This window comes from Lycorma delicatula, chromosome 2 (genome assembly GCF_047948215.1).
Source record: "Lycorma delicatula isolate Av1 chromosome 2, ASM4794821v1, whole genome shotgun sequence".
Lineage (NCBI taxonomy): Eukaryota > Metazoa > Arthropoda > Insecta > Hemiptera > Fulgoridae > Lycorma > Lycorma delicatula.
This window is the reverse complement of record NC_134456.1, coordinates 232,854,503-232,869,532: the sequence shown is the minus strand read 5'-3', so window position 1 is coordinate 232,869,532 and position 15,030 is coordinate 232,854,503. Positions and strand designations below refer to the sequence as shown.

The following is a 15,030-nucleotide window of genomic DNA, read 5'->3' as shown; positions in this document are numbered from 1 at the left end:
GCTCCACTGCCTCAAACTAAGCTGAACTACTCTATGCTGAACTACTCTAATTGAACCCCTCTATGATCGATGCTCCTGCCAAATTTGAGTTGCAAAGTGTGATAAGTTTTTTGCAGGCAGAAGGATGTAGCACTGCTGAATTCCATTGCAGAACGAGCCTAGTGTATGGTGAAAACTTTGAGTGATGGTAGTGTCCAGGAATGGTGTAGGAAATGAAAATAAGGGTGAACGGACATCCATGACGAAGGTAGGCAAGGACGCAAGTCTGGTGCTACTGTACGCCTGGTTGAGCATGTTGATGATTTTATCTACAACAAATGGAGGTTTACGATAAGTGAACTTTCTACAGAAATCCCAGAAATTTCAAGGTACACAATTGTAACTAAAGACCTAGGATTCCGGAACGTGGGATATCCATGTAGGATATGTGGACACGTTGGGTCTGAAAAATATTGAATGGCGATCACAAAATGCAGCAAATAAATCTATCGTTACTGGCAATGAGACTTTCATCCAGTATGACAATCCAGAAATTAGAAAGCAGTCTAAGAAGTGGATGCACACTTCAAACAAGCCGAAAAGTTCAAACAGACAATGAGCAACAGGAAACAATGGCTACAATTTTTTTGGGAGCATAAAGATGTCTTGTCGGTGGACTTTATGAAGCAGAGGACAGCAATAACAAAGGGAATTTATTGGGAATCATTACATTGCCTCCACAGAGTGATCCAGAACAAACATAGAGGCATGCTCTCATCTGGCATGGTTTTGATCCATGACAATGCAGGACCGCATTGTGCCAACATGATGCAAGGCCTTCTCAAACAATACCAGTGGGAAGTTTTTGACCATCCACTGTACAGTCCACACCTAGCACCTAGGAATTTTCACCTCTTGAGAATTGAAGGCATGGTTGGCAGACAACACTTCACCACCAACAAAGAACTTCAGAAGGCTGTCAAGACATATCTTACCTCACTAGCAACAAACTTCTTTGAAGAGGGCATTGGAAAGCTGGTGTCATGATACGACAAATGCCTCAATTGTTTTGGTGATTATGTAGAAAAATTAGTTAGATACTACTCAACTTTTAGTAATGAAATCATTTTGTTATGTCAGTGTCTTTTTCTATTCAAAGCTAATCAGAACAATGTAAAATGTAAAATATCCATCAACAACAGTAATTTAAAATTAGTTATTTCTTATCTTTAGTACAGATTGAAGCATTAAATACAGATTATGATAAAATTCAAAAAGCTAACAGTCGTTTGCAAAAGGTGGCAGAAACTTTAGAAGAAGAGAAAGCTTTCCTGCAAGGTGAAGTGGATCGTATTTTGAAAGATGCCGAAATTAGGTTTGTAAACTTGTAAATAAGTAAGTAAGTGTTCTTAAAGTAATAAGCTTGACTTTGATATTTTTATAAATTTCTGTTTATTCCAGTGTTGCAAAATTGAACTCTGTATATAATTACATAAAAAAGACCTTTGCTTACATCTATGGAATAATAACATACCTTCTCATTTTGTAAAAACTAAACTTAACACATTGTGGACCAGGTTACTGGTCCACATTTACCCTAGTTACTGGGCATTTAAACCAGGATCTCTAAATTTATGCATGCATTTAGAAAAAAATCATATCTTCATTCACCATTGTCCAAATTCCACAAAACTTGCTGAAAATAATGAGAGGAGATTCTGGTATTCCTTCAAGGTATGGTACCTCTGAAGGCAGCTTGCTTTATGAAGTGGTACCTGGCAAAACTTACAAATGTACCTTGTTTCTTTTCTAAGTTTTTTTGCAACACACACTCTACATGCTCTTGTAGGATATTTTTTCCCTCCAGAACTAACAATAACATCAAGAGCATGTTTCTTCATGTCACCACTCAGTCTATATGGAGGGAGGTCACTAAATGGGGCACATTTGGTTGGTTGGGAAGGACCTAGACGAACACTGTCAGTGTCTGAATTGGAGTCTGAATCTTGTGAGGTTTCTTTCACTATTGGTGTCCAATTTTTTGCCACAGCCAAAAGAAAGTTTTTATATGCAATTTTTTTTAGGGGGGTTCAAACAGTTGTATATTCTGAATAAATTGAAAAGAGCACAACTTATTAGGAAGAGAGCCACCTTCTTGTACCATTTTCTTGTCTTTCTCATCATTGAGTAATGTGACAAGTACTGATCTGCATGATCTACACCTTCCACATGGCTTTTATATTCTAAAATGCATTCAGGCTTGGCTATTTCATCTCCTGTTTTTCTGACCCTTCTACCAGTTGTTTACTGTTGACTACCATGGATTGTTGAAATCATTCTGATCTCCCTTTTATCTTTCCACCCAACAAGTAGTACATCATCCTTACGGACAAATGTGGATTCCCTGTTTTTCAAGTTTTTCAGTTTAGCTTTCAAAGTGCACAGTAAACCTCTATTAGCCTTTATTGTTCCACAAAGTCTGGTTTTATATTTTAATAACCTTTAAGCAATTGAAACACTATTGTAGTAGTTATCTTGGTATATGTGATGCCATAAACCAAGATTACAATCAAGGACAGAAAGAATAGTTTCTTCCAATCTTTTACATTCCCAAGTGTACAATTCCATGTTACAAACATAATCTCTGTCACTTTCACATACCATTCTGACTAATAACCCATATTTTATAATTTTAGCAGGATTGTATCTTCAAAACCGCAGCCTATCCTGCCAGGGAATCATTCCTTCATCTAAAGACAAATTTTACTTGGGTTTATAAACAGGTTTGAATTTATCCAGAAGATATGAAATAAGAGGTGTAATTTTGTACAACCTGTCTATTTAAGAGTGTACAGAATGCATTCTCAATATCCAGAAAATGTATTAAACTCAGATTCATTACTAACTTAAGTTTTGATTATCAAAAGCATTGGATATTTCTTAGTCAACTGCTTTACAGCTATATAGTTGACTTAATTTATATGTAAATTATTTTGATTCAGTATAATATTAATTACTTTAGATTAGTATCAGCACATGTGTTAGGATTTTCCAAGAATCAGTATAGCAAGTTACTGACAAATAATGTGGCCATAGACTTGTTTTTAGTAGGCCATGTTATCAACTGGCTAAGTCTTGATTGCATTGCCACTGATTGCAAGTACCGTTTATCATCAAACATCAGCTGTTTCTTAAGTGGGACATGATTTGCACTCCTGTTTTTATTTCAATGTGGATTTTAGAAAAAAATTAAACACTTCTCACACATTAAAATTACAACAGTGATCAAATTCCAGACGTGAAAGTTCATCAACTCACTATCCAGCACCAAGCAGTGCTTTACTAGGAATAATGCAATGGGTTATTGCTGTAGAAAGACCTGATTTAGAGATCATTCTTGTGTAATGCCTATTCCTGTCAAAGATGTTACCTGCCTCCAAACAATTCACTGCTTGAGACATGACTACTCTGTGAAGACCGTCCAAATAGAACTGGCGATTACCCACATGTTGTGATGTCAGACTTAGCATTTATCCTGATAGTGTCTCAATACAGAAATGGCTCCTGCAAGATTTCAGGATGGAACAAGCACAATCATTTATATAAGTATACCAGAAACCCCACAAACATACTGTGTGGTTGCAACTCTTTGTACTGTCATCAGCTGATCATACAGCCAAAGGCATATAATTCTTAAATTTAGACCCCAGCATGGGCTAGGGCTCCAGTCTCCCCTTTGTATTAATATCAAGTGTGTTAATTAGCTGTTTTGTATACTATTCTCTTATAAATTTATTTACATTGCTTGTTAACAATTAATGCATTAAATAGACCATCATTTCCAGACAATTGTTCACCTTTGACTTCTAATTTTCATCCAAGATTATCTTTATAGAGGAACTCAGTAGCCAGCCTAAGTAGAATCTAGCATCAACTATAATGTAGGAAGCATTGTAGCTTTATAGTTACGTTGTAGCTTTATATGTTTTTACAGGCATCGACTGTTAAGGTCATTAGCCCTCGTCACATTCTTAAAAAGAGGTTAGTATCACCATCAGGGTCGTCATATAAGGGTGTAAAGGGTCCTTACATTTTTATTTAAAAGCACAAAGTACACAAAAACATTAAACCACAACAATAAACAAACAACACTTATGGAGTGTAAAGGGCCCTGATCTTAAAATTTGAGATAGTATCTCAAAAAACATAAAAGGAAAATATCAGTCTTTACAATACCATTATCTCCGTCAACCTGTCTCATTTATTTATTTATTTAAGCACCCTCGGGGAGACCAGAACCGCCATTAAGCAGCATATTAGCCGCCCCAGGAGTCTGTGGTAGTTGACTCACCCCCAGTAATCAGTCCCGTAGGACGTAACCCATCAGGGTCCTCCTGCTTCATAAGAGGTGGTCAATCTGACCTCTTCAGGACGGTCAAAAAGCCCCTCAGCGGAGGCTGCCCTTCTCAGTCCTGACCTACTTGGCTACAGGCATGCGTTGCGCTTACCCATAGCCTTGCGCCCTCAGTCCACCCTTGAGGATCCCCATGCCATCAATGGACACACCTCGACTCGCTGCTCTTGCATGCAGGTGAGCCAGGGCGGCCTAGGCAAGAGGGCTACCTCCCATCACTAGACGTGCCATGCTTCGAGACTCCGTTATATATATAAAACTACCCCTTAGAGTTTGTTTAACACAGCTTTAAATTTTCAGTTACAGACTTTTAAGAAGTCCACTGGTGTTTAAATAAGCAAATATTTTTCTTCATTTCCATTATCCAAATCAGCAGCAATATCATTTCTTAGCTGGAACCTCTTTCTGAGGTCCTCATATATGGTACACTCTTCCATTAGATGCTTAATTGTAAGTGTTTTATTACAAACATCGCACATTGGTCTCTCTTCACCGGTTAACAAATATGAATTTGTTATTCGCATGTGACCAATTCTAAGCCTGGTCACAGCTACTTGTTCTCAGCGAGTCAACTTCACATCGCTCCATTTATACGGAGAAGTTTTGACTGAGTTTAATTTTGTATTTAAACTCCTCCAGTCAGTATTCCACTTGTTTCTTATTATGTTGGTTAGACAGTTTTTGACATCTGCCACCCTTACAGGAATTGCATCCAAAACATCGCAGACTGTTGCCTTTCTGGCAGCTTCATTCGCGCTTTCATTACCTGCAATACCAGCATGCCCTGGAGTCCATACAAATATGCATCGCTGTCCTCGTTGATTTAGAACGTACAAAATGGACAGGATGTTTGCAATTAGAACATCCTTAATGTTCTTGTTCCGAATTACAACAAGTGCACTTAAAGAATCGGAACATATTAGCACTTTTTCTTCGCAATAGTTTTCTGTGTACCGAAGAGCTTGCTGTATGGCAGTAAGTTCTGCTGTATAGACACTGACCATATCTGGCAGTTTCTAAAAGTGGGCTTCTCCATTTACAAATATGGAGCATCCAACACCATGTTCGATTTTAGAAATGTCAGTATAACTTCTAATATCTTCTTCATAGCTACTGACAGTTGATAAAAATTCCTGTTGGATGATCACTGCTGGCTTCTTTTTTATTTCTTCGTGAGAGAGATCCAACCTTGTACTTACCGCTGGCAAGAGCCATGGTAGTATTTCTCTTGTAGAAATTGCCAATGTCTCTAGAATAGCAATTTCGTGTTTTCTTCTTAATTCATGGTACCTAATTCCGGCTGGTCTGGAATAGGTAGCACAATGTTCATATAAAGCAGCCAAAGGATGGTTGTTAAAACGTTTGTTATTTATATGAGCAGGATAAGCCCATATGTTTGCTGCATATCTTGATAAGAGCATATCTCTCTTCTATAATGTAGTGGCATATTCTGGCTTCGGACATTAGACTAGTCACAGGACTTGTGCGGGAAGCGCCTGTCGCATATCTTATTCCGCTATTATGAATTACGTCTAACTTTTTTAAATGCGACTTCCTAGCGGATGAGTATACAAAACATCCATAGTCTAGTTTTGATTGAACCATTGCCTTATACAGTCTCAATAATATTGCTGAGTATCAATATTATTTCTGATATTTATCTGAGCCTCAGTTGATGTTCAATAAATATTTTATAATGTTTAGGGCTTTTTCTATCACTCAAGTCCTGTATATGTAATCCCCACGTAAGGGATTTATCCAATACCAGTCCTAAAAATTTCACATTATCCTTATGTTGTATTGGATTGTTGCTAATTATCAAAATAGGACATGGTGAGGAATTCACTTCCTACAGAAGTGTACACAGCACGTTTTTTCTGGTGAAAATTTTAAAACATTATTCCTTGCAACTTTGTTTAGAGCGTCAATCACTCGTAATTTGTATTTCACATAGCAGTCTTTTTGCTGGCATACACAATTGCCAAATCATCAACATAGACGCTTTTGCTGATTTCTACTGGAATGGCTAACATCAATTTATTAATGGCAATCGTAAACAAGGTACCGCTCAACGGTGAACCTTGTGGTATGCCATTTTCCAAGTTTCTTTCAGATGAATATTCATTATTGACGCGTTCTTGGAAAGTACGGTTATTAATGTAGTTGCTGAGTAAAACTGGCAGATTGCCACGAATGCCTCATTCATGTATCTGGAGCATTACTCCATGTCGCCAGGTCATATCGAAAGCCTTCTGAAGATCGAAGAAGACTCCAACACAATGTTTCCTTGTAATAAAGCTGTTGTATATAATATTCTCTACGTTGATCATTTGATCAGTGGTAGAATGGTATTGTCGAAAACCTGCTTGATATGGTGATATCAGTTTTTCTTTTTTTAAAAGCCAAACTAGTCGATTATTAATCATTTTTTTGAGTATTTTTCCCATAACGCACGTCAAGGAAATAGGACGATAGCTTTTGGGATCTGTTAAATTTTTTTTTTTCTTTAGTACTGGAACAACGTGTGCTTTTTTCCACTGCTGCGGGTACATTCCATCCCGCTATATTTGATTATATACTTCTAGTAATCTGCGTTTTGCAGTGGTATTCAGCTGCCTGATCATGTTATAATGGATTTCATCCCGACCAGCAGCTGTGTTTCCTGCTTTCTCCAACGCTTTCATGAATTCTTCCATTCTAAAGGGTACATTGTATGAGTAATTATACACAGTTCTGAAATTTAGTAGACCTTCAAGTTCTGCTTTTTTCATCTGAAAATCTTCATTGTAGTTAGCCGTTTTGCTGGCCTTCTCAAAGTGATTGGATAATAACTCTGCGATTTTGTTTGGAGTGTCCTTAATTTCATCTTCATTTTGAAGCCTAGTTATGGGAGCAAAGTTTTTATACCCACAAATCACCTTCACTTTCCTCCAAACATCTGATGCAGTAGTATTTCTGTCAATGGATGACACGTATTGCTGCCAGGATCGTTTCTTTGAATCTATCATGAGTCGTTTTGCATACGCCCTGTATTTTTTAAAGGCAATAAGATTATCTGTCGTAGGACATTTCTTAAAGGCATTATACGCTGTTTTCTTTCTTTTATAGCCTAATTTATTTCATTGTTCCACTATGGAATGGGTCGCTTTGTAAGTTTCCCAAATGTCTTGGGAATATTTCTCGATGCCGAGTCAAGTATCGCATTAGTTATAGCGTCGACATCGGCTCTGATAACTCCAGTTGTTTCAGGGAGTATTGTCCTAGCTGTGAAGCTCGTGCAATCTGCCTTATCAGACAACCATCTTTTAGAAATGGGGTATGTTTTTCTTGTAACATCAGTTACAATTTGCACCCAGACGTGATTGCTTCCATGCAGATCGTCTAAAGCATGGAAGGTGTACCTCAGTGGTATCGATCTGCTTATGAGTGCAAGATCTATACAGGACGTCGATCCATCTCTGACATTGAAAAACGTTCCTGACCCATCGTTTAAAAGAATAAGATCAGAATTGAAGTCCTCTACTATGAGCTGTATTCTGCAGCTTACGGTGTTATTTGTCAAAGGTGTTATTGAAACTTTTTTTATTCTTTCAAAAGATGTTTATTGAAAGTAGTTTTCCCACCAGACTCACTGATCATAATGTTCACCACATCTACAGCAGGTGGTAGAATGAGTTCTTCTGTGATTATAAGAGGTTGAATGGTTTATAGATGGTGTTTTGGTTTACTTAGTAGCGTAGTTTACTTAGCAGCATGCATTTTGGTCAGAACTTTCATTCACAAAACGCATTGTGGCGTCTCTTCACCATTGACTTCTGTTGTCGTAAAACCAAGATCCACACAACCAATTTAGCTTGTCATTTTTTTTTTTAATTTTTACAGTTGTTCATACTGGTTAATCTCTTCATTTTTTCTCTCACTACTTTTATTATTGTTTAGTAAAAACTGATCCATTTTTAAAAATGTATATGGGAAAAAATACTTCAAAAACTTCAGCTGACTTTATCACAATATTCAATTGATACAATTTCCGAAATCTAATTAAACAATATAACTGCACAAAACCCACATTTATTTATTTATAAATACCAAGTATTAGAAAATTCAACAACTAAACAATCGAGAGACTAATATCATATCATCTACTAAACATTACAGAGGCTTCTGCAAACAGTAACTAAGTTGTTTGCATCAGCAAATCTATGACACTGAATTAAAAATAAAAATAAATTATAAAAATAGTCTAATATTTTACAGCTCCTTTGTGAAGAAGTCGTGGCTCTCCAGGGTGACATCTAGGAGCCACTTTGAGAATCACTGATCTAAATTAATATTTACGTGCCATACATTGCAGCAGATCCATACTTTTTTTTATATAAGTGATTTAAGAAAGTAAATGATAAATTTCATTAAATGTGTATATATCTTTTTTTCATTATACAGAGAAATGAATCTTCGTGCTGAAGAGGATCGGTGCAGTCGTTTAAGAGAAGAAGCTGCTTACTATTAGAGAAGATTTGAACAAGGCATATCTGTCTAAGGACATGCTTGAACAAAATCGGATTGAATCTGAAAAGGCTAGAGGTTGTTTTTTTTATGACTTTATATTTGCTTTCAGCAGATTTTACATTTCATAAAAAATATTTTTTTTTATTTTTTGATCTGTATGCACATGAAACTTCTCCAAAAAAATTATGTAAAATTTTCTTTATTTTTTGATAAAATATAGAGAATTTCTTGATAGTGGTTTACAAAGGCAAATGCTGACCTGGTTATTAGTGGTATACCACCATAGAAACAGTCTCTGTAAGTTTGGAACTGCTGATTGTAGTATTCCTGTTTTAATTTACACTTGTTTATAGCAAACTAATTCTATTTTTATATGATATTTTAAAATTATATCCAGAACTGACATTAAGTTAATAGTATGGAATTATTTAATGTATTGTTGTTTTTAAGTTTTACTGTTAGCACACATCATTATGGTAGAAATAGTATATATACTAGTCGACAAGATGAGGTGCACATTTGGAGAGTTTATGAACTACTGCTTTGTACAGTTACGTTCCAGTGGTACTAGTAATGAATATGAGCTTTGCTTTGTCGACTTGTAAGTGGGTATTTTTTTTTATCAGTTGTTTAACAATTTTTCTAACTAATTTAAAAGTAGCTTTAAAACTAAATTGGCAGAAAAGTATAGTTATGTACATGTAAGTACTTATATTAATCGAGAGTTCCAACGTTCAAATCCTAGTAAAGGCTAGGCTAAAATAGTTACTTTTATATGGATTTGAATACTAGATCGTGGATACCGGTGTTCTTTGGTGGTTGGGTTTCAGTTAACCACATATCTCAGAAATTGTCAAACTGAGACTGTACAAGACTACACTTCACTTACACTCATACATATCATCCTCTGAAGTAATACCTGACGGTGATTCTCAGAAGCTAAAAAGTGGGAAAAAAAGAAAAAAGTACTTATATTAAACATAAGTGCAAAATTCTAAAGTATCTTCCACATGTAGGTATGGCTATACATTTTCTTACTTGCAAGAAATCTAGTTATCTGGCAAATTCACATACACTGATATTTAAAAATATGCGCAGATTATATAAAAATGATAATAGCATCTTCTTAACAACAATAATCCTAGCTATGAGTTTTTAAAAAAATAAATTCATGTTTCAAATCTTGGCAATATGAGACTCTACTTCTCGAATTAATAAACTCTTCTCATTCCAATTAGTTAAATTATAATTTTTTTACACCACAAAAAATCCCTTATTAAGTCATAGCAAGCCAGTTAGTTGGTTTTTTGCGATCCTTTTCCAAACATGAGATTTTTCTTTCTCTCTACCCTTATCATTCCATTATCTGGTTACACTGAATTATATTAATTATATTTTATAGTATACTGAACTTCTTTGTTACTATACTTTGTGTATTACATATTCTCCAAATTTAAATCTACTTTGAAATATGAATGGTGAAATTAGGTCTCACCAGCTCTTCAAGTACATGTTTAGCTACTTCTCATAAACTCCTCCTTAATTGTTTAAAAATCATTTCCTAGTCCCTACATAAAATCAATTTAAGCAGGCAATTCAGGTTTATGTTATTTATTTAATTTTTTTTAACATGGAAAGTAAAGTTGAATATTTTTATAAATTTATATTTAAATATTTTCATGCAGCACTCATGCACTTCTTTTTTGAAATAAAATTTGTACTTTAAGGCTTAGTGTAATATGGCTAATGAAAAAAGTAACTGATTTGGAGCTATTATGTTGTAACTAGTAGTTATCAATTACAATTTTTTAAATATTGAAAAAAGCTAATAAATAGTTCAAAAATATAATTAATCATGATGGATATCTATGTTTTGTTTGTGTATGTTTTAGTGCTGTGTAGAAGATTGAAACTTATTTTATTAAAAGGTTATTTAAAAAGCAATAAATGTATGAGTTAATACTTAAAGAAAAACACAGAAAAAGCACATTTTTATGTCATTTTTGTGCATGGCTTCTAAGCTGTAAAACTTTACGAAATTCTATAAAATGTATAGTTAATTTTTATTAAAGTAGGAATTTTTACCTTTACATTTACCACATTTCAGGGTTTTTCAGTATCTAGATCTGTGATAAGAGATTTAAAAACGTGATATTTTCATCTCCAATAATCATATCAAAATAGTATTTAAGTATAATAAACAGTTTTTAAACAAATTTATGGAGCAATCTTTATAGACTTAAACAGGTGGCTGAAATAAAAATGAAAGTAGTAGTTCAATCAAGTTCAAAAAAAATTTGAATCAGTTGCTCAGTACATGAGACAGAGCAGCCTATTCATGAAAAAAGGACAATCATTTTCCATTGATAAAGGTATTATGATATCCAACATTTTATAACCAACAGTTTCTCCATAAAGCATTTTTAATTTCTTTGTAATGTTTCTATTTATTTTTCATTACATTTATTTATACATATTTTTTTGCATGTATACATTTTTAAATGTATAATATATGTATTAAAATTATCTTTTAAGTGTAAATGATATATTTCTTGCTGTTTAATAAATTTATGGCAATTATTATAAAAAACAGAAGGAGCTTTAATTTGATGTAAAACATGTGATTTGTTACTGTTGATTGTAAAATTAAAGTAGCCTAAACTCAAGCATTTTACTTTGTTAGTCAGATTATAGTACAGTTCAGTATGTAAATTTAGTCAGAGTTGAAAGCACATTTGAAATCAACTTGAACACCAAGTTTAAAAAAGTAGTGCATCTGCCACTTGGTGCCCAGTGTCGATGTTCATTATCGATATATTTTAATGTGTATTATATATTTTATTAACAAAATATGTTTCATTCTCTCTTTATTATAAAGGAGAATTAGAGCTTGAATTGGAACGAGTGCTGCTGGAGAGATTTGACGTACATGAAACTCTAGCAAAGGCTGAATCTGCAACTGTGGGTCTTGAAAATGAAAAACGAAACTTATATGATTAGATAAAAAAGGTAATTCTTGTAACAAAGTCATTTTATTTATTACTGTTTTTTTTTTGTTAACTTGATTTATTTTTGGACATAGAATACTAAGATCAATAGCAAAATATGCTTACTGCAGTAATGTAATTGCTAACCTGCACATCTGCATAAACTGCATTCAGTATTATTTAACTGTGGTAATGAATATTTTAATCATGTCTTTGACCACTTACATACTTTAATTTTTAAGGTACAACTTCCTGTGAGATTCCAGGAGTTAGGCAATATCATGAAAGAGTACAGTTCACACTATTCCCAGGACCATATTCATAACCATTTTTCATTAACAAAATATTTTATAGAATGATATAAAACTTCAGTGTATCTTGAGTCATCTCTTTTCATATATGTTAAATAGTATTACCTTCCACTACATGCATTACAATACAGATAACAGATATACAGTGCAGATAACCAGACAGATATCTAACTCTTAAAAGAAAGAAATTTAAAGATAAATACAAAATGATTTATGCTCTTCAAGAAAATGATTTAGGTAATTAAAATATTTTTCCAAAAATGCTCAAATTATATAATTTCATGAATCCATGTTGTAAGATACTGAGTAGCTGACAGAAAAAAATCATGGAAATTGCACTAAGTAGAATTCTGAATCCTGGTTATTCTTTAATGATAAATCATTTGTGGACTATCTATTATGAGTAATAATGTTAAATTACTGACATTAGCTTTTAAAAATTACTTACATTATTTATATTTGCTAACAACACTCTTGATATTTGTTAACTTTCTTAATTTGTATATGAAGAGTTTATGTTCAAACTAATATTCTGATTCTCTCATTTTGGAACTTTCATGAATTCCTGTACAATTATAGAATCTGTGTGAAATTTAATCAATAACCTATAACATAAATGGTGTCTTTTAATTCTATTTTATGATTTATGTAAAATATTTTAATTAATATTTAATTTTTTAAATATTTTTGGAAAAATATTTTAATTGCCTAACCCACTTTCTTGAAGAGCACACATTTGTATTTGTCTCTTATTTTCTTCCTTTTATGATATCTGTCTGGTTATCTGAGTTGTAATATTATTTAATTCTAAATTCTTAATATTTTCATTATATATTGCTGTAGTTGAGTTGACCCTCTCTTTTGTCAAATGAAAAAACTTTATTTCACCAACTAGTACTTTACATTTATCTCTCTTAATATCCAAGTGTCATTACCATACAAACGTATTATTGTTGCCATTGTTTTATATAATGGATGCAAAGAAGAAACTTTAAACAAGGAAGGCTGTTTTTTCTAAAGAATTTATGGCAGTTAAAGATTCTACTATATACAGAGTAGAACTTATATACTGTATATTTGTATTTTCCATATATTTAAAAAGCAAACTTAAAATTTGTTTTTTAAAAAGTTTTAATGTATCTCATTAAGACAGTGTGCTTCATTTATTAATTTAATGTATTTATTAATTAATATAACTCATTTTCTTGTTTTTTCATTGCACTGAGTCATTTGTATTGTCACAGATCTTTTTTGATAATTTTTTCCTTTTTAACTTATCATCAGAACATTGTTTACGCTTTATTAATTTAGCTTAGTTAAGCTGGCTTTATTCAGGTTTGTTCTGATAGACTCTTCAGACTCATGGTAATTAATGGTTTCCTCATTTCCTGAAATTTTGATCAGATAATGTGAGGTTTATTGACATGAAATCAGATAATGTAGTCAGAGGAATAACAAGGTAGACCAGCGGGGAATGTTATAAACAACACAGAAATATTTAATTCAGGATTAATTCAAAATCCTAGTTAACCAAAATACTACAGGTTTATATGCCTACTTATTTAAAAGAAAATTATGAAACAGAAAATACATTTGAGAAGATAAACAAACAATCTAATCAAATATATAAAAGTGGAGAATATTTAATAATGGCTGGGAATAACTGGGACTCAAATGCTAAAGAGGTTGTAGGCCTTCAGATCTCTGTATATAATATGAACTAATAGCACCAAAAATGCGTTTAAAATTATAAGAAGATAACATGTGAATGAAGTGAAAAAATAAAAAGTGGTGTTAGATGGATTACCTAATTATTTGCCAGAAAATGGATTGTAAAATCCATTTTAAATCTCTGGCTAGAAATGTAAAATGTAACAGAAGTCAGACATGGATACAGATACTGGCCATAACCACTAAAAAATAATAATTATATATTGTTCAAACATACAACTTTTATAATTTTTACAGTTGGAGGAGGAGAAGTCAGGTCTGCAAAGTCAAGTGTCTGATCAAGCAAATGACCTCAGCTCTTTACGAAAGGAATTGCTTCAAGCTGAACAGATGAGACTTGATCTTGATTCTGAAAAGGTGTCTCTCCATGAAAAATGCAAATTTCTTGAAATTGAAAAAGAAAAAGTAAGTGTATATTATATATTAATTGCATAGATTTTATAATTTTTATTGCTTAAAATTTTCATTGATTTCTCACTGTTTAAAAAGACAGAAATGCATGTATCTACTTTTTTTATTTATTCTTTCAAGCAGTGCTGTTGAAAATAATATTCACCACAGGATTTTCTTTTTGAATTTTTAAAATTTTGTGATGCTTTTCTTGACACTTTGTAGATATTATTTTCAAAACAGTGATATCATATGATTTAAATCATTAACTAAACACAACAAAAACCAAATTTTAGGGATTATAAAGAGGTACTGAAAGGTTTTAATATAAAATAATGGAAAAATAATCACATAAGAATGGCAATAATTAAATTATTGAGCTATTTTGCTTTTAGGTATTCATTGCGTTAAAATGAGAAAAGAGCAGTAAGATATTTGAAGAGTAGTAAAAGGTGTAAGAGCATTCTGTTGTTAAAAACAAAAGCAATTAACAAATGTTACATACTGGCTGAATGGGAAAAGCTTTTTTCCTTGCTAAATTGTATATATTATAGCATTAATTCTAATGATTGTGTTGAGAGAACACATTATTTATTTGTAAAGTGAAACTTAATATTTTTCGTGGATTCAGGATTTGACTATCTACTTATTATTGCTTTGATGAAATATTAGTTTTGAGTGAAATATCTGTGTTTGATTGGATTTACAA

At 32.9% G+C, this 15,030-nt stretch overlaps 1 protein-coding gene across 1 annotated transcript in view; it reads left to right on the top strand.

The window, feature by feature from the left end:
• LOC142320088 (uncharacterized) overlaps positions 1–14,187 on the top strand; it is a 33,652-nt gene extending 19,465 nt beyond the window's left edge. The window contains exons 5-8 of the mRNA XM_075357764.1: positions 1,218–1,354; positions 8,837–8,977; positions 11,781–11,911; positions 14,169–14,187. Coding sequence (XP_075213879.1) covers positions 1,218–1,354; positions 8,837–8,903 — 204 coding nt within the window. The 3' untranslated portion in view covers positions 8,904–8,977; positions 11,781–11,911; positions 14,169–14,187. The remainder of the gene's footprint in view (positions 1–1,217; positions 1,355–8,836; positions 8,978–11,780; positions 11,912–14,168) is intronic.
• The last annotated feature ends 843 nt before the right edge of the window (positions 14,188–15,030 follow it).